The sequence below is a fragment of the Pteropus vampyrus genome, unplaced genomic scaffold (assembly GCF_000151845.1).
Source record: "Pteropus vampyrus isolate Shadow unplaced genomic scaffold, Pvam_2.0 Scaffold120, whole genome shotgun sequence".
NCBI lineage: Eukaryota > Metazoa > Chordata > Mammalia > Chiroptera > Pteropodidae > Pteropus > Pteropus vampyrus.
In genome coordinates this window covers 457,054-475,057 of record NW_011888901.1, presented here as the reverse complement: position 1 = coordinate 475,057, position 18,004 = coordinate 457,054, and the positions used below count along the sequence as shown (strand labels likewise).

The 18,004-nt window shown below is 40.6% G+C and overlaps 2 protein-coding genes across 2 annotated transcripts in view; one reads left to right on the top strand and one right to left on the bottom strand.

Moving 5' to 3' along the window:
• LOC105296115 (NACHT, LRR and PYD domains-containing protein 12-like) overlaps positions 1-18,004 on the bottom strand; it is a 66,492-nt gene that overhangs the window by 10,139 nt on the left and 38,349 nt on the right. Inside the window, 2 exon segments of the mRNA XM_011366053.2 lie at positions 7,109-7,198; positions 8,905-10,126. Of these exon segments, the coding sequence (XP_011364355.2) occupies positions 7,109-7,198; positions 8,905-10,126 (1,312 nt within the window).
• Positions 2,424-3,173, top strand: TEX13B (testis expressed 13B). The gene has a single exon (XM_011366052.2). The coding sequence runs from the start codon at positions 2,492-2,494 to the stop codon at positions 3,134-3,136; it is 645 nt and encodes a 214-aa protein (XP_011364354.1). The 5' UTR covers positions 2,424-2,491; the 3' UTR covers positions 3,137-3,173.

The window sequence follows — 18,004 nt, the reverse complement described above, 5'->3', positions numbered from 1 at the left end:
GGCAGAAAATCAGTCTGTGTGGAGAAGAAGAAATTTAAGGGAAGAAATAAAATAGTACTCTAAAGGTACCTGTTTGCACCTTACTGATATAATGAATTATTTCAATTCATTCAATAATTAATTTATTGAGTGCTTATTACTGTGCTAGATGCTGAAAACACAGAAATAATTAAGACCTAGGCACATAAATAATTAAGACCCAGACCGTGCCATCAAGGCATGCTCAGTTAATGAGGAAAAAAATTAGAAAATCATAGATTATAATACAGTGTGAAAAATACTGCAAGTGGTATGCACAAGGTATCATGGAGACATAGAAAGGTGGCACAATTCAGCCTAGCTTAGGGTGGAGTTTGGAGGATCAAAAAATACTTAAAAGAGGAAGAAATACTTGAGTGTTGTCGTAAATGGGGAATAGAAATTAAACAGGAGTTAGATGGATGAGAAGAATGGAAGAGGGGAGAACAAGAGGGGTGCTTATGGAGCAGCCTGTGCAAAGGCCAGGAGGCAAGGTAGATAGAAAAGATGCTTCATTTGAGAACCTAGCAGTTATCTGCCATGGCCTATTTTTTTTTTCCCATGACACTTGTTTAGTTTATTTAAAAAAAAAAAAGTGAGAGTTTCTGCTGTGGTAGAACCTATTTTGATACTGTGGAAATTAAAAATCATATCTTTATTTAAAAGACTGGAAGACTGTATATCAAACTATTAACAGTGATTATCTTTCAGGGTTGGAGAAGGGTGGGGTTATAGAGAGACAGTTAATTTCCAGGTAATTAAAAATTATTTATAATGATTAGTTATCAGAAAAAAGTTTTTAATTTTGAAAAACATAATACATGTTTGTGATTAATAATTTTTAAAATAGAAAAAATATAAAGAATAAAGTTTTTTTCACTGGGATGGGGAGCACGGCACAATGAATGCAGTTAGTATTAATGTAATGGCTAGATGGAAAGCCAGAGAAGAGAAAGAGCAACTAGAAGGATCGTTTTATAAACTATATAAATGTCTAACCAATGTATTGTATACTTGAAACTAATAAAATAAAATTAAAAAAAGAAAAAAGAAAAATTCAACTTATGAAAAAAATAAATAAAATAAAATATTTACATTAATCTATTAAAAAAAAAGTACTATATTCTTGTCCCAAAGATAACCACTGTTAAAATTCTGGTATATAACTTCACAGATTTTTAATGCATGTATACATATAATGTTCTTTATAACAAATGAAATCATAGAAAGATGTTATTTTAAAAAGATAAAACCTTTTTCCCAACCTCCACTCTGAATCCACTGCCCACAGACAACCAATGTTAAAAGTCTGGTATATATTCTTCCATTCCTTTTTTAAAGAAACTTGTGCAAAGACACACAAAGACACACACACAATATTTGTTTGTACTTTTTACAAAAATGGGGTTACAGAAAACATTACATCAACTTAACATGCACTTTGTCATTCGGCCCTCATTGTAAGCCCACAGAAACTGAGATTCCGTTACAGCACACGGTCATCATGGTAAGTGGCAAAGTAAAACTCAACTTGAGTTCTGTCTGGTTTATTCTGTAGGCCCCAGAAAGCCATTGGAGGTTTAAAGAGACATGGTCGGACCCTTCTGATGACAGGGCAGGGTAGGAAACAGATCTGATAACAGAGGGCTGCAGTGGTCTCGGGAAGATATGGGGGGCGTGAAGGTAGATAAGATTCAAGACACGTTTCAGGGGTAGGTAAGAACAGGACTTATGACCATTTAGAATGACTACAGTGTTCGGTCTTGGGTCAACGCGGGATGAGGCTATTCTCTGACTCCACCTTTTTCTTCCGGGTACCTGAGGTCACAGAGAGATTCGGGTTCTTTGCAATTCTAGAACATTTCAGCTCTAGGAGGAGAGGGGATCTTGGCATGGGACAAACCATTATGGCGGGGTGAAAATTTTTAAAACTTTATTACAAACTCTTCACATTCTTGGACCTAAGTCTTTTCTGACCATTCTTGTTTCTTCCCGCTGTCAAGGACTTTCAACACTGTAGCAGGTTCGCTTATGTCCCGGGGCCGAGGGAAGGGACCTTCCTGGTACATTCCCTCCCACCCCTACTATTTCTGTAAGTTAGAACAGTCTCAGGGTAAAAGCCTCCAGAGTTGGCCCCAAGGTTCATTTTTCCAGGAGCTCTTGGAGGAAGAGAGGTGCCGTGACTCTTTGGGTGTCTTAGGCAGGGGCAGTAAGTACCTACGGTAGGCGGGTTTGGTCAGCAGGTGTGGTCAGCCTGCCCCTCTTCCGGCCCCTAGCTGGAGACGTAAGGGCTGGTGGGAGTTATCCTGGGAGGAGCGAGGATCTGAAGAGGCAGGGGAAGGCAAGCAAATGGGAGGAGACTGAGAGGGAGGGGAGGAGCTAAGGGTGAAGGGAGAGGATAAGGGAAAGGGGCAATGGTCACTGGTTGATTCGTTCCCCCAGAGCCAGCCAAGCTCCTAAAGCCTTTGCAGTCATGGCCTTAAAACCCGAGGATCCCTCTGGGGGGTTCCAGCACGGCAAGGTAGTGGACTTCATTAACAAGAAAATGGCCAGACATGTGAAAGGCCTTGAGTTCTACATCGAGAATACATCTCTGTCCTGGGTAGAGGTGGAAGACAAGCTCAAGGCCATCCTGGAGGACAGCGCGATGCCCAGCAAGGCCAAAGAGGCCTGTGCCTGGGGCAGCCTGGCCCTGGGTGTGCGCTTTGCCCGCAGGCAGGGCCAGTTAAACGCGTGCAGGGTGCAATGGCTACATGATTTCGCCAAACTGCACAAGTCTGCTGCACGGGCCTTGGTCTCGGACTTGAAGAAGCTCACGGCGCAGCAGGAGATGGAGCGCAAAGAGGCTGCCTACAAGCTGCAGCTGACTCAAGCTAAACTGGAAAAGGTGCAGAAAGAGAGGGACCTGCTGAGGTGCAAGCTCTTCCAAGTAAGATTACCCCACGTGATCCCTGCCCCATCTCCTTGCCTCGCCTTTGTCTATGGGCCCCGCCCCCAGAACAGGTCTCATCCTGCTCACTTCTCTCCAGGAACTGCGGTCTCCCCAGGTGCGGGAGCAGATCGCAGAGGGGCCAGACCTGGCCACTGCCAGTGGGACTGGGACAGAAAGAGCAGGTGAGGAGGTAGACCAGGTGGGGGTGCTGCAGCAGGAGGAGGAAGACAGATGCTGAGGATGAGGATGGAGTGGAGGGGGCGGAGACCAAAAAGGAGTTGGGTGTATATCTCTTGCAGCTTCTGGGAGAGGAGGAGGCAGTGGGGGAGAATACACTTTTGGCGGGCAGAGGGAGGGAGACCTCACTCAGGTCAGTGGAAACTGCCATGTTTTATTTCTCTGGGACCTTGAAGCCCGGGTCCACAGTCTCACCAGCAACCCTTCCTGTCCAGCTCCCTGTCTTTCACGTACTCATACCCCTTATTCCCCTTCCCAGGTGCACCCACACCATCCCCACCAGCAGCAGCGTTCAAAGCTGGAGCTCCACCTCAGGTGTCTCCCCACAAGGAGCCCTCCGATGTTAGATTGAAGTCTAATGTGGGGGCCCAGGGAAAAGAATCCCAAGAAGACAAGAGAGACACCAATCTCCAATGGCGGCGAAGACCACTATTTCGCAGGCCCGGGGATTGGGACTGCCCTTGGTGCAAAGCCGTGAATTTTTCACGGAGGGAAATTTGTTTCTGCTGTAAGAGGGGAATCTGGCTACAGAAGCCTTAAATTCAGAAATGTTTAATAGAACAGAAACATATCCTAATGGGAAATTGATTTTCAGATTGATGTGGGGGGACGGGCTGGGGGATGTGGGGGGACGGGCTGGAGGGCGTGGTGGAGGGGCTGGATGGAGTGGATGGAGGGGCTGGGTAGAGTGGGGGGGATGAATGGGATAATGGTGCTAGGGGAGTGGGAGAGGCTAGGTGGGAGGTGGGGAAGGTATAGACTGACAGGAAGAGACATGTTTTGATGATACACTTTGTGTTCTAGAACATAAGTATTGGACATTCCAGACATGCTGCAGCTTCTGTGTGTGTGTGTCTCTCTCTCCCACCCTAGTATCTGGTGGACCTGGGCACCCACTCCCTCCTCGCACCTAGGCTGTAGGTTATTGCAGAAGGAGTGGACATTTGACCTATCCTGAGCCAAACAGATTCACACTAGAGAATCTGAATAGAGGCAGATTCCATAGTCGGGATTATGTTAGGCAACGAAGCAGGTGGGTCATTTGGAGTTGGGGCCAAGGTCAGAGCCATGGTCATGGAGGCTACAGCAGAGGCCTGGCCCTGGCTGTCCTGTCTATGGAAAAGCAGAGCCATGTGCTTTACAGAGGCCGAGTGTGTGAGAGGACACCAGTATGACATTCCAAGCAGCAGAAAGGCTCAGAGAAGTGTTGATCCTGTGACCCCAGAGATTAAGTGGTGGCCCAACCACTTTTCTATTACTTGCAATCGTGCTGGGTGAAAATCCACTCTACACAGATCCCCCCCTTTTTTTTTTTACTCTAACTTGAATGGGTTCCTGTTCTGGGAAACCAGATTATTTCCAAGTCAGAAATTGGCACTAAAAGAGCAGTTGCAAAAATCAAAGAAAACATCCGAACTGGCTAGGGACATGCCTCAGGGAGTGATGAGTAGTGGGGATTCCTGCACCCCACTACATAAGTTTCCAGAAATGAATTAGGCAAGAAGTCTGTTCATTTTTTGAGCGAGTTATATCACTGAAAACAATCCAGACGGGCTTGGAGTTAACTCCGGGCTTACAACACGGCAGAGGTTTGCCACTCCTAAGGAAAGCCCTCAGGGCTTGCTTACAGAGGATGCCAGTACCAGCTAAAGGCAAGGACTGCTTTGGCTGTTCTGACCCATGACCAGAGAATCCTCGCCAGTCCGCAGTGGGCAGAATTGGCTACAATCAGATCTGAACAGGGGACTCAAGCCACCGCCAAGGAGGTGAGTCAGCAACTGATTGTGCACGACAGGTTTGCTGGTCTAGACCACTGACCAAAGTATGGTGCCATCCTGAGGGATTCTCTCCCCCAACGTACCACCAGGGTAAATATGCGGGGAGAATCTGGGTACAAAACCCTCAGTGAATTCAAACATGTGGAACAGAACACATCCCAGTGGAAAATCAATTTCCAAAGGGAGGGGTTGAACCGGGAAAGGGGAGGATGGTCTGCATCTCCTCCTCTCATGATAATAAATGGTGTCGAGGGGGGCTAAATGCATGGTTTAGCTTGCAGGTGGAAGGATGGTGAGGAGTCACACCATGAGACAACTGAAGGAACCCTGAACATCACTGGGGACTTTGGATCTAGAGACTGACGCTGCCATGGCCCTGGGACATCTCTGCAGCAGCTGGATGTGACACTCTGGGCTATTTCCGGTTGGGGCAGGTGTGGACAACCATCAGAAGTGGGGAGCAAGATCGCCTGTCTGCCCTTGTCAGAAATGTCCTTGGGCTTGTTACATCCTTCTAGGGCAGGGTTTCCCAACCTCTGCACTCTTGACGCTTGACGTTGGGTAATTCTATGTTGTAGGGGGCTGTCAGGTACACTGTAGGATGTTTGGCAGAATCCCTGGCCTCTACCTACCAGATGCCAGTTGCACATCCCCCCTAATTGTGACAACCAAAAATGTCTATAGTTATTGCCACATGTCCACTAGGGGATAAAACGGCCCCTGGTTGGGAACCATGGAGGCAATGAGGTACTTAGGAGTATTCAGAACAGGGGGAAGAGAGTTGCCAGGGGAGCATGCTCAGCAGTGCCCAGGGCTGCAGGAGGGCTCTTAACTGTTCATTTGGACTGACATTCACTTTTGATCTTTGAGTAGATTTGAGTGTGGGAGGTGCAAGAGCCAAACAGATAGTACTCAGGCGTGAGGGAGCAAGAATTAAGGAAGTACAGTCAGTGAGGGGGGCTCTTCTTCGAGGATTCTTGGCTATGAAGGGATGAAGTGATGTGGGATACACAGCTGAGAGAGGGTTCTTTTGAATATGGGAGAAGCTTGACCCATGGAGAAGGAGATTGCTGAAGAAAGCCTGAAAACAAGAAATATATAAAAGAATGAAGCAGATCCTGCATACTGTGGAGGCATATCCATTGCTCTGTTCATTGAAAAAGAAATACGAAGGGCCAGTCTTGTTTTCTGTGAAACAAAACTCCCCAAAGTTCTGTAAGTGTGTATATGTGTGCTTTGTACATTATAATGTGTAAGGCACACATAAATTTATAGATTTATGCTTGAAAAAGGTCTGGGAAGACATTTAACAAACAAAGTATTACCTAGGAAGGGTGGTATCAGGGTCAGGGGATGGGAAGAAGCAGTAGGGGTGTGGGAGTATAGGGTTGGGTGGAGTGGATTATGGAGCAGTGGGGTAGAGGGCTTTTTATCTTTATATACTGTGCTGTGTAAAGTAAAATAATTAAATGCTCACAAAAATACAAAAGGAAGTGAATTTACTGGCTTGAGTGGGTGTAGAAAGGGCATCTCTTCCTTTGAGACAGGAGGGAAGGAAAGCAGAAATTGATCTGTGTGGTGACTGGGTGGGAAACCAAGGAGGCTCAGGCCTGTGTGTGAGTGACATGGACAGACAAGCAGACAAGGCACCTAAGAGTGAGTAAGGACAAAGTCAGGGCAGGGTTGGGGAATTCTGAGCGGTGACACTTTGGGGAATAACTGCAGGGGTGGGGAGAATCCAAGGAGAGAAAAAGATAATCAAGCTGCATGGAGTGGGACAGGACTCAAATGAAAGAAAACCAAGGGGGAGGTCAGTGGGAGTCTGGAAGGAAAAGGAAGGGGGGAAGTGAGTCCAGGTTGGACACCATACACAAATCTCTTAGGTGTTAAAGCCTGCCACCCACTCACTATAGCAAAAACAGCACAGAAAAAAAAGAAAGAGGCCGGAGGGGCTGGCAGGGACTGCACCTCACTTCCTACCCCTTCCAGGCTCATGGCATATATTTTCATTTGCTGTTTCTCTATGAGAAAGTTGCGCACTAGTTATACTTTGTTTTCAGGTCCGATCAGATGAGAGTGCAATTTCTAGCAACCCAGTCTTTACCCGCAAATACCTAAGAGTTTATAGCAAAATTCAACTTACTTCAAGTCTTTGATTTTACAGTATGGATTACACAGTGCTTGGCAGAGCAAGTGTAGCTGAGACCCTGGCAAATCGCGCAGTTGGAAGGACCTAAAAGAAATAAGAAGGCAAAAATAATTTAAAACAAAATAAATAAAAACAACACTTTTTAAAGGCTTATTTTGGCTTCTGTTACCATACCAGCGCTAATTTACCTCTTCCAAAAACCTTAGGAGATATTACCCCATTTTGCAGATAAGGGAATTAAGGCACACACACACACAAAAAAAAAACTTAAGTAATTTGCCCAAGGTCACATAGGAACGGAACAGAGGTCTGTCTGAATCCAAAGCTAAAGCTATGTTATTATTGTGTGCCAGGCACTGAGGTAAGCACTTTACCTACACAACTTACTTGACCTGGTCCTTAACAAGTATTACAATCACCATTTTGCAGATACTCAGAGAGGTCAACCTATCTTTACAGTATAACTGATTCTTGGTTGTCCGCACTAACAGAAGAATTAAGGGTAATAATTGAGAACTAGGAAAGTTTAATAGTAAACTCTCACTTAGTCAACGTGTTTGAGAGAGGAGTACTCTGGGTTAAATTTTGAAGAGAGTTTAAGCCCTCTGATAAAAGCAATAGGGTTGGAGATGGAGATTCCATCTAAGGCTGATTTTCTGGAAACCCAGAGTAAACAAAAGCCTTTTTTTTTGTTTCCATCAGTGTTTAAAATCTCTCAATATATTTATCTATTATTTTATTTATAATATACAGTTGGATTGAAGCTGTCATGAATTCGTCAAGACATTAAAGTCCTTCATAATTTGAGTCAATGTAAATTCTCCTACCCCTTCCCCTCTAGCCCCAAACACAAATTCTTGCTGCACCTCCCTTCCACTCCCATTTCTTTCAAACACACCTATCGCATGCTTATTTTCACCACTATGTTACTGCCCACTGAGGAAATACAACTCTTAGAGAAAATACTCAGATTAACTCATTCCCCCAGTAGAAACTTCTGCCCACTCTTGTCTCCTTCTCAAGGTTCCCTACCCCTCAGCTGGCCCTGTAACTAAAGGAAAAGCACTGTCCATCTTAACCCAAGTATTGAGAACAGACTATGACCAGTGGCATTTCCTAGATAACACAAATGAATATATGTCTTCCTGGCTGCTTTAGTCAATAAGTCAGTAGAACTGTATTTTGTAGTATAGAGTCTGTATTATATAAGTGGTTTACCCAAGCTTCTGAACTCCAGCTCTCGACCTTCTGTGAAGGTGCAAGTCTGGTGCAAAGAGCCCAGGCTTTACAGCAACATACACAGAAGTACAGTACTACCCCTTACTAACCTGGAGTTCTTTGAGACCTCAGTGATGAAGTATATGTAGAGAAACTGACAGCCAATTCAATGCTAAGTTTATAACCTTTTCCAGAATGGTCATCAACACCAAAATAGCAGAGTCTTCAATGGTAATCTTGATGACTTACATGCTCATAACACATAATTATAGAGCACATTCACTAGGTGACAATGAAGATTAATAGACACATAAACACACTTGCAGTGGCTAGCACTGCCTGGAATATGGTTAGTGCTCAAAAATGTTAACTTTATCTCAGTGTCTACCTAGGTCAGTTTTCAATATGTGATATTCGATATGTTGACTGACATAATATATGAAATGTGGAGATGATTTGTTTTATTTATTGACAATGCTAGCAATGATCATATGCCTGAATACTTGAAATAAAAATGACAGCTCATCATTTCTGAAGGCTAAAAGACTAGAGAAAAGACATAATGTACTCACTGATTAGGTGTCAAGGCTGGTGGTATGAATGCTGAGGCTTGCTCTTCCTCCTCAAATCCAAGTTGGTGCTGACACTTTAGAGACACCGACAGGTGACTGTGACTGCTTTTTATTACACAGAATGACATAGCCAGAATGTCCATTTTTGTATAGGTAGGTTGAAGCAGTACAATTTACTGTAAATCATCAATTATCCTTTTTGCATATTCTTCCTCCTGAATCTCATACAAACAGTGAAAAAAGTCCATTGGCTCAATCTGTAACCTAGCAGATTTATCCTTTATTTCTTTCTCAGTCCACTTCAATAATTCTTCTTGAAGTCTTGGAGAGACTTTTCTCCCAAAAGTAGTTTCCACAGTCCTTCCCTTTACTTTACGTAAGAGGCCAAATAAGAAGTGTATAATTAATGATGAAAACCCTTTTCCATATTGTTGGAATATTTCTTGCCATCTTTTCTTCACCTGATCAAAAAACATCCAGCTGCTGTCATTCTTCAAGGCATAAAACACGGCAGTCAGGAACTCCTGGAAACTGAAATGAAAGAAAGTATAGACACTGATACCTCCTTCAGATTTTTTTCCCAAAAAGTGATTGAGAAAAGTGCAGTCGGTATCATAAACTTCTATCCCATGTCTTCTAAGGTCACTGACTTCAAATAGGACCTGCTGCTTCTGCAGCCGATCTGCAGCCAAAGAGCAAAGACCCCACAAGCAACTTTGTCCCTTCCACACTGAGATGCCTTTAAGGGTTTTGAAGCACTTGGAAAAGTAGAACAGATACACATCAGTCATGGTCTGAAGTGACCTCTTAAGAGTCCTATCACCATCTCCCTGTGACTGTGGGACAGTGCAGATCATCCAGGAGATGATGGGAAGAGAAGACATAATGTCAAGGCTTTCATTTTCTCGCAGACCATAGAAGACTCTCATTGCTGCATTAGCAACTGAAAATTGACTCAAGAAATATGCTCTCTTTTCAGCATCTGTAAACCACAGGATCTCTGTCTGGATAGGTTGTTTTAACAGAGAGTGGAGCTTCTTCATGGTTGTAGGCCTGGCAGTTATCAGGAGGGAGGATTTGGGGAACAGTTTTTTCCTCACGAAACTATGTAAGAGGGTCTCTACTGGCTTCCTCTCTTGGGGGTTAGCACTAAGATCCTCTTCCTGGTCATCTACAGGATACTGAAGCTCAGGAAATCCATCAAGAATGAACAGAAGTTTCTCTGGATATATTAGAATAATGTCCAGGATTACTCCATCCATACCTTGAAAAGCGTTACTTATCAAGTCAGCAGCACTGAAGTTAGCAATATGGCTTACTTCTCTGCAGTTGATGTAGATGAGATAGTCAAATCTGCCTGGAGTAACCATTCCTGCTGCCCAGGCAAACATGAACTTATGCACCACAGCTGTTTTCCCAATCCCAGCACATCCCTGAAGCACCACTGTTTGGGAAGAACTGGTACCCTCTTCATCAGGATCAAACACGTGTTGCATTTCAATAAAATTATCTTCTTGAGGAATTCCGCATGTTATCTTTTCTGATACATCATGTTCTTTTATAACAAGCAGTCATGAGTTTATATGCTTGCCATGGTGATAACATTTATCGACTCTTATTTTTAGGTATTTTTCTTTTAGATGTTTTCTGAATACTTCCCGATAATCTCATGAGGTGACACCAAGAGTTGGTAATCATAGAATATTAGACAACAATACAAACAATTATAACTAATACCATCATCACCACCATCTCCACTAGGATGTCTCAAAGGCTCCTCAAACTTTACATGTCTGAACCTGAGTTCTTGATTTCTATGTTGCTGTCCCCCCTCCAAAAAAATAATAAAAAAAAACCCTCCTCAGGTATCACATCTCAGTTAAATGGTGTCACTCAGTTGCTCATAAAAATGTTAGGAGATATTCTTTTTTCCCCTTGAATCCTCCACATCCAGTCAGTTAGCAAGGCCTGTCATTTATACCTTCAAAATAAGTGTCCATTCCATTTATTTATCACTTCCATCCTCAAAAACTACCCAAGTACAAGGCAATATCAACTCTTTCCTGGAATGCTGAAATAGCCTCCTACTCACATACTCTTTCCTATCTATAGCTCCTCTCCATATAGCAACAAACAAGATCTTCTATAAATATCAATTACCTCATGTAACTAGCCTGCCCAAAATCTTTTAAGAGCTTTTCATTGCACCTGGTATAAAATCCAAAATCTTGACCATTTCCTATACGATGTGCCATGATCTGGGCCCTACCTTCCTCCTCTCTCCAGCCTCATTTTATATCATTCTCCTTCTCAGTCTCTGTACTAAAGCCACAAAAATAAAAATAAAAGTCTACTTTTATTTTTTCACAAATCTCATGTTCTTTCCCACTTTAGGGCCTTTCCACTAGCTGTTCTTTCTGCCTGTAGTATTCTTCTCTCCTACTTTTCCCATGAAGAGCTCCTTCTCATCCTTCAGACCTGAATTTAAACATTACTTCCTAGAAGAGGACTTGCTTGACCACTCAATTTAAAGCAAATCCTCTCTACTATTCTTTTATAAGCACCCTGTTTTCCCTTTATAGCACTTTCCACAATTTATAATTGTCTTCTTTATTTTTTTTAATTATCTGTCATTCCTACTAAACAATAATTTACATAAAGAGAGGGCTCTTATTTGTCTTCTTCACCATAGCACCCCTAAGTACCTAGCATGGTGCCTGGCACATAACAGACACTAAATAAATACTTATTGAATAAAGCTACAAATGCTTTTGAATTAAAAAAGGTATTTATTATTGCCTATTCTACTCCAGATACTGTACTAGATCCTTTACAGACAGTTCTGAACTAATACTCACAATAATTCCATGAAGTAAGATTTATAGTTACAGAAATTGAAACTTATAGCCAGAGTTATAACTTCATGGGTGTGCAAGCTGTGCACAGGGCTCATGCTCAGAAGGAACCATGCCTGGTGTAATGCTCTGCTGTTGGTATCTTGAAATTCTTAATAATTTTTGAACAAGGGGTCCTGTCTTTTCATTTTGCATTATATCCCATAAATTATAACACACTCCTGCTTATAATATCAGTTAACTTGCCAAGGTTCAATACCTAGTAAGTGGCAATAGACTTATCTAAGATTCAGGTTTATCTGATGCTAAGGTCTATGTGCTTAAATAGCTTTTCGCCTTCTGCAACTAGAAAAAATAATCCAAGGAGTCTGTTATCAAGTTCAAACTTCTGTTAAGTGAATGTCTAAATTAGCATTTCCCATAAAAATGTTCTCTTGAACACAATTTTGCAAGACATTAATTGGGGAGCTGAGAAAAAGGTATTCAGCGGTCAAATAAGTTACGTGGAACACACCTTTTATTGCCTTTTAGAGTGTCTCAATTCATATTAGCATATGAAAAGCTCCGAAAAGACCTACGGTTGAAAAATGGCTGTTTAACTTTGTTTAATCTAGCATTTTCTGGTCTTAAATGACCACGGAATCCATTTGTAAAAGCAAAGTTACTAAATCCTGGAGAAAAGTGTTCTGTTGAACTCAGTATGGGGAATGCTGATTTAAATGTTTTGGCAAACTTTTTCTGTAAAATTCCATAAATAGTTTAGGATTTTGGGTCTCTGTTGCAATTATTCAATTCTGTCATCTTACTGTGAAAGCAGCCATAGACGATATGTAAATGAATGGACATGGCTGGTTCCAGTAAAACTTTATGAAAACAGGCAGCTGGCTGGATTTGGTCCACTAGCTGTTAAATCCCAACAAAATCTAGATCATTCCAGAAGCAGACTGGTCTATTCTAGACATAAAGTTCCATACACCTGGTGCTTGATCACGATCATCAGTGGTCCTCCAAGTATTTGAATACCTATTCCACATGATATAAAAGTCCTATTGGTTAAGACAGTTTGGGAGTGATGTCAGAAACATGGTGGCGTGAGAGAAATCCCCAGATCTACCCTCTTGAAACAACAATAAGTTGAACTTCTAAAACTTAACAAAAAACACCCAAACTGCACACCAGCACGTCTGAGTGTGGGAGCTGCGCATAAGAGCTACCACAGGTCAGAAGCCTGGGAACTGGGTGGTAGACTGGGAAAAACAAAGAAGCTGCCTCTCGCAGCCTGAGCTCCCTGCAGGAGGGGGCGGGGGTACAGCAGGTTCTCTGAACAACCCTGCCTGGGAGAGATGTGAACTCCACGCAGCCGGTGGCAGTGCACAGGGATCAGGACAGAAAGCAGAGAAGCAGGATGGCAGAGAAGCAGGGATGGGGAAAGAAACAACAGTTGATTATTACCAGCCATGGATGTAACACAACAGGTTGAGACACAGCCCCCATCCCCCAAGCCAGAGGGCTCCCCCCCCCCATATACTTTGAGACCGAACACCACGGAGCCTCAGGGGAATCTGAGCAAACATTACTGAAACTGTTGCTAACACTTACGGGGATTGAGACTGAGGGTAGTGAGCATGATTAAACATCTATAAAGAAAAAAAGGCATTATTAACGCTTTATATAAAGCAGGAATCCAAGAGGCTTCGACACCACCTACTGGAAACAAAAGAAAAATGCATTCTTTGCAACAGGCTAAAGATAGACTTTTATATAATAAATCTTTCTGAAAAAAAAAAAAGCAAAATACACTGCCATTAATGTTCAGGTGGAGAAATAGTCCATTAAACACCATAAACAACCAAGGTGACAAGGCAGCTCAGAAAGAAAAATAAAAATCTCCAGAATATAAGCTTAAAGACATAGAAATATGTGACTTAGATGACAGAGAATTCAGGATGGCACTTCTGAAAAAACTCAATGAGATCCAAAACAATTCATATCAACAATTTAAGGAATTGAAAGAAAAAAAAAACCTAGATGAGCAGAGTGAGTTCTTTAGCAAGGAGACTGAAACCCTCAAAAAGAACACAATAGATCTTCTGGGGATAAAAAACACACTGCGAGAGGTGAAAAATCAAATAGCAAGCTTGGGAAATAGAGTCGACCAAATGGAGAAAAGGATCAGTGATATTAAAGACAGAAATCAAGAAATAAAACAGAAGGCAGAAGAGAGAAACAGAAGAATGAAAAATCAAGAAAGATTAATACAAGAACTAGCTGATACCATCAGGAAAGGAAATATAAGAAATATGGGCAATCTCTAAGGAGAGAAAAAGGAGCAGGGAGTAGAAAGCATTTTCTGACAAATTGTTGACGAAAATTTCCCAAAGCTAAGAAATGAGCTGCAGCTTGGAATTCAAGAAGTCAACAGAACACTCAATTATCTCAACCCAAAAAGGCCTTCTCCAAGACACATTATATTAAAATTATCAAAAATCAATGACAAAGAAAGAATTCTCAGGGCAGACAGGGAAAAGAACATGGTAACCTATAAAGAAAAAGCCATTAGATTATCATCGGACTTCTTAACACGAACTTTACAAGCCAGAGAATAGTGGAATCAAATATTCAAACTTTTAAATGAAAAGAACTAACAGCCAAGAATAATGTATCCAGCAAAACTCTCTTTTAGATATGAAGGAGAAATAAAGACCTTTCCGGACATACAAAAATTGAGGGAATTCTCCAATATGAGGTCTGTATTACAGGAAATACTGAAATACTGTTATCAGCTCACTTATAACAACACGACAAAAAAATACATAACAAGGAGTAAGACGACTAGCAGACCAACATAAGCAGAAGAGTGAAACCCTTACTAAGAACAGGGCATTATAAGCTTAAAAAATGAGAAGAGATTTGCTATAGCAGGATAGTAATGAACGTTCAGCATACATAAGAACAAACTGAGACAATTGAAAAGGGGAGGATTCAAAGATCCAAATTTCCAAAAGAGAATGGAAATAAGGCACACGCAGAAGAAAATAGACTACTAAATATATATAAGTATCCTCTACATATTCATAATGGTAACCACATGCCAAAGATTCAGAACCGAAGCATATAACATAAAACAAGAAGGACCTGAGGGAAAACCCACAAAAGCCAACCAAAATACAAAAAAAATAAAAAATAAAAAAAATAAAAAAGAAACAAAACAAAACAAAAAAACAGAAACACAAGGACAAGGAAACAATGAAAACACCGAGCTACGAGAAATCAAAAGATAAAATGGCTATCGGAAATCCTCATATTTCAATAATCACCCTAAACATAAACGTTCTGAACTCACCAATAAAAAGGCACAGAGTTGCACATTGGATCAAAAAAACAAAACCCAACAATATGCTACCTCCAGGAGACACATCTCGGCTCCAAAGACAATTATAGACTCAGAGTGAAAGTGTGGAAAATGATATTTCGAGCAAATGGCATTCAGAGAAAAGTGAATAAAATAGACTTCAAAATCAATGAGGTAAAGAAAGATACTGAGGGACTCTTTATAATGATAAAGGGAATCATGCACAGACACTTGGAAATGAAAGAGAATCATGCTTCAAGAAGACATAACACTTATTAATATCTATGCTCCCAATCAAGGAGCCCCAAAATATATAAAGCAATTACTAACAGAAATAAAGGGAGAAACAGAACAAAACACTATTGTAGTAGGGGACCTAAATACCTCACTGTCACATTTGGACAAATCATCCAAACAGAAAATCAATAAGGATATAACATCCTTAAATGACACATTAGACCAAATAGACATAATTGACATTTATAGAATCTTTCATCTCAAAACAGCTGTTTATACATTCTTCTCAAGTGCACATAGAACATTGTCAAGGACTGACCACATACTGGGACACAGAAATAACCTCACCGTATGTAAGAGGATTGAAATCAAACCAACCATATTTTCAGAGCATAATGCTTTGAAATGAGAGGTCAACTGTAAAAAGAAAGTAGGAAGAACTACAAATACATGGAGATTAAACAACTTGCTACTGAAGAATAACTGGGTCAGAGAAGAAATAAAAAGAGAGATCAAGAGATACATAGAAACAAATGATAGTACAACATATCAAACTTTCGGGACATGGCAAAAGTGGTCATAGAAGAAAGTTCATATCATTACAGGCCTATCTCCAAAAACAAGAACAAGTCCAAACAAATAACGTAATACTTCATCTTAAAATACTAGAAAAAGAAGAACAAGTAAAGCCTAAAGTCAGCAGAAGGAAATAAATAATCAAAATTAGAGCAGAAATAAATGAAACTGAAAACAAACAAACAAAAAACAGTAGAAAAATAAATGCAAGGAGGGCTGGTTCTTTGAGAAGGTTAATAAAATTGAGAAATTCCTGGCTAGACTCACTAAAGAAATAAGAGAAAAGACACAAATAAACAAAATCAGGGATGAAAGAGGGGAACTTACAACAGACACCGCAGAAATACTAAGGATCATACAAGAATACTATAAAAAAGTATATAACACCAAATTGAATAACCTAAAAGAAATTGACCAGTACTTAGAAAAATACAACCTTCCTAGATGGAATCAAGAAGATCTAGAAAGCCTAAATAGACTGCTCAGCAGTATGGAAGTTGAACCAATCATGAAAAAAACCTACCAAAAAGTAAAATTCCAGGACCAGATGGCTTTACCAGAGAATTCTACCAAACATTCAAGGAAGATTTAATACTTACTCTCCTCAAACTCTTCCAAAAAATCAAAGAGGAGACTATACTTTCGAACTCATTTTATGAAGCCAATATTACTCTGATACCAAAACCTGGCAAAGATATCACAAAAAAAAGAGAACTACAGACCAATATCTCTCGCGAATGCAGATGCAAAAATCTTCAATGAGATACTAGCGAACCGAATACAGCAACATATTTAAAAAATTATACCACAATCGAGTTGGCTTCATCCCAGGGGCGCAGGGATGGTTCAAAATACACAAACCGATTAATGTGATACACCACATAAACAAATTAAAAAATAAGAATCATATGATCATATCAATAGATGCAGAAAAAGCCTTCGACAAGATACAGCATCCATTTATAATGAAAACACTTAATGAAATCAGTATAGAAGGAAAATACCTTAACAAAATAAAGGCCATATATGACAAACCCTCAGCCAACATTTACTTAGTGGTGAAACATTAAAAATCGTTCCTCCAAGATTAGGAACAAGGCAAGACTGTCCACTATCGCCACTGTTATTCAATATAACATTGGAGGTCCTAGCAAGTGCAATCAGGCAAGAGAAAGATATCAAAGGCATCCAACTAAGAAACAAAGAATTCAAACTGTCACTATTTGCATATGACACGATTATATAGAAAACCCTAAAGACTCCACAAGAACACTACTAGAAACAACAAGCCAATACAGTAAAGTTTCTGGATACAAAATCAATGTTCAAAAATCCTTAGCGTTCCTATACTCTAATAATGAAATGTCAGAAAAAGAAGTGGAAAAAGTAATTCCTTTTGCAATTGCAACAAAAAGAATAAAACACCTAGAAATAAATGTTATGAAACATGTGAAGGACCTGTATGATTAAAACTATAAGACCCTATTAAAAGAAATCAAAGAAGATACAAAGAAATGGAAAGATATTCCGTGTTCTTTGATTGGAAGAATCAACATAGTTAAAATGGCCTTATTACCTAAAGCATTATACAGATTTAATGCAATCTTCATCAATAGCCTATCGACATTTTTTAAAGAAACAAAAAATCATCAGATTTGTAAGAAAACACAAAAGACCCCAAATCGCCAAAGCCATCCTGAGAAAAAAGAACGAGGCTGGAGGTACCACTCTGCCTGACTTCAAATTACACTACAAATCGACAGTCATGAAAACAGCATGGTATTGACAGAAAATCAGACATGCATAACAGTCAATAGAATTGAGAGTCCAGAAGTAAACCCATATTTATAGGGGCAAATAATTTTTGACAAAAAAAGCCAAAAACATACAGTGGAAAAAGGAAAGCCTCTTCAATAAATGGTGCTGGAAAAACTAGAAAGCCACCTGCAAAAGAATGAAACCAGACTGTTATCTATCACCGCACACCAAAATTAACTCAAAATGGATTAAAGATCTAAATATAACACCTGAAACAATAAAATGTATAGAAGAAAACATAGGAACTAAACTCTACGACCTT

Excerpts from the sequence above, each read along its gene's own strand:
- TEX13B (XM_011366052.2), top strand. The coding sequence starts at position 2,492 with ATGGCCTTAAAACCCGAGGATCCCTCTGGGGGGTTCCAGCACGGCAAG.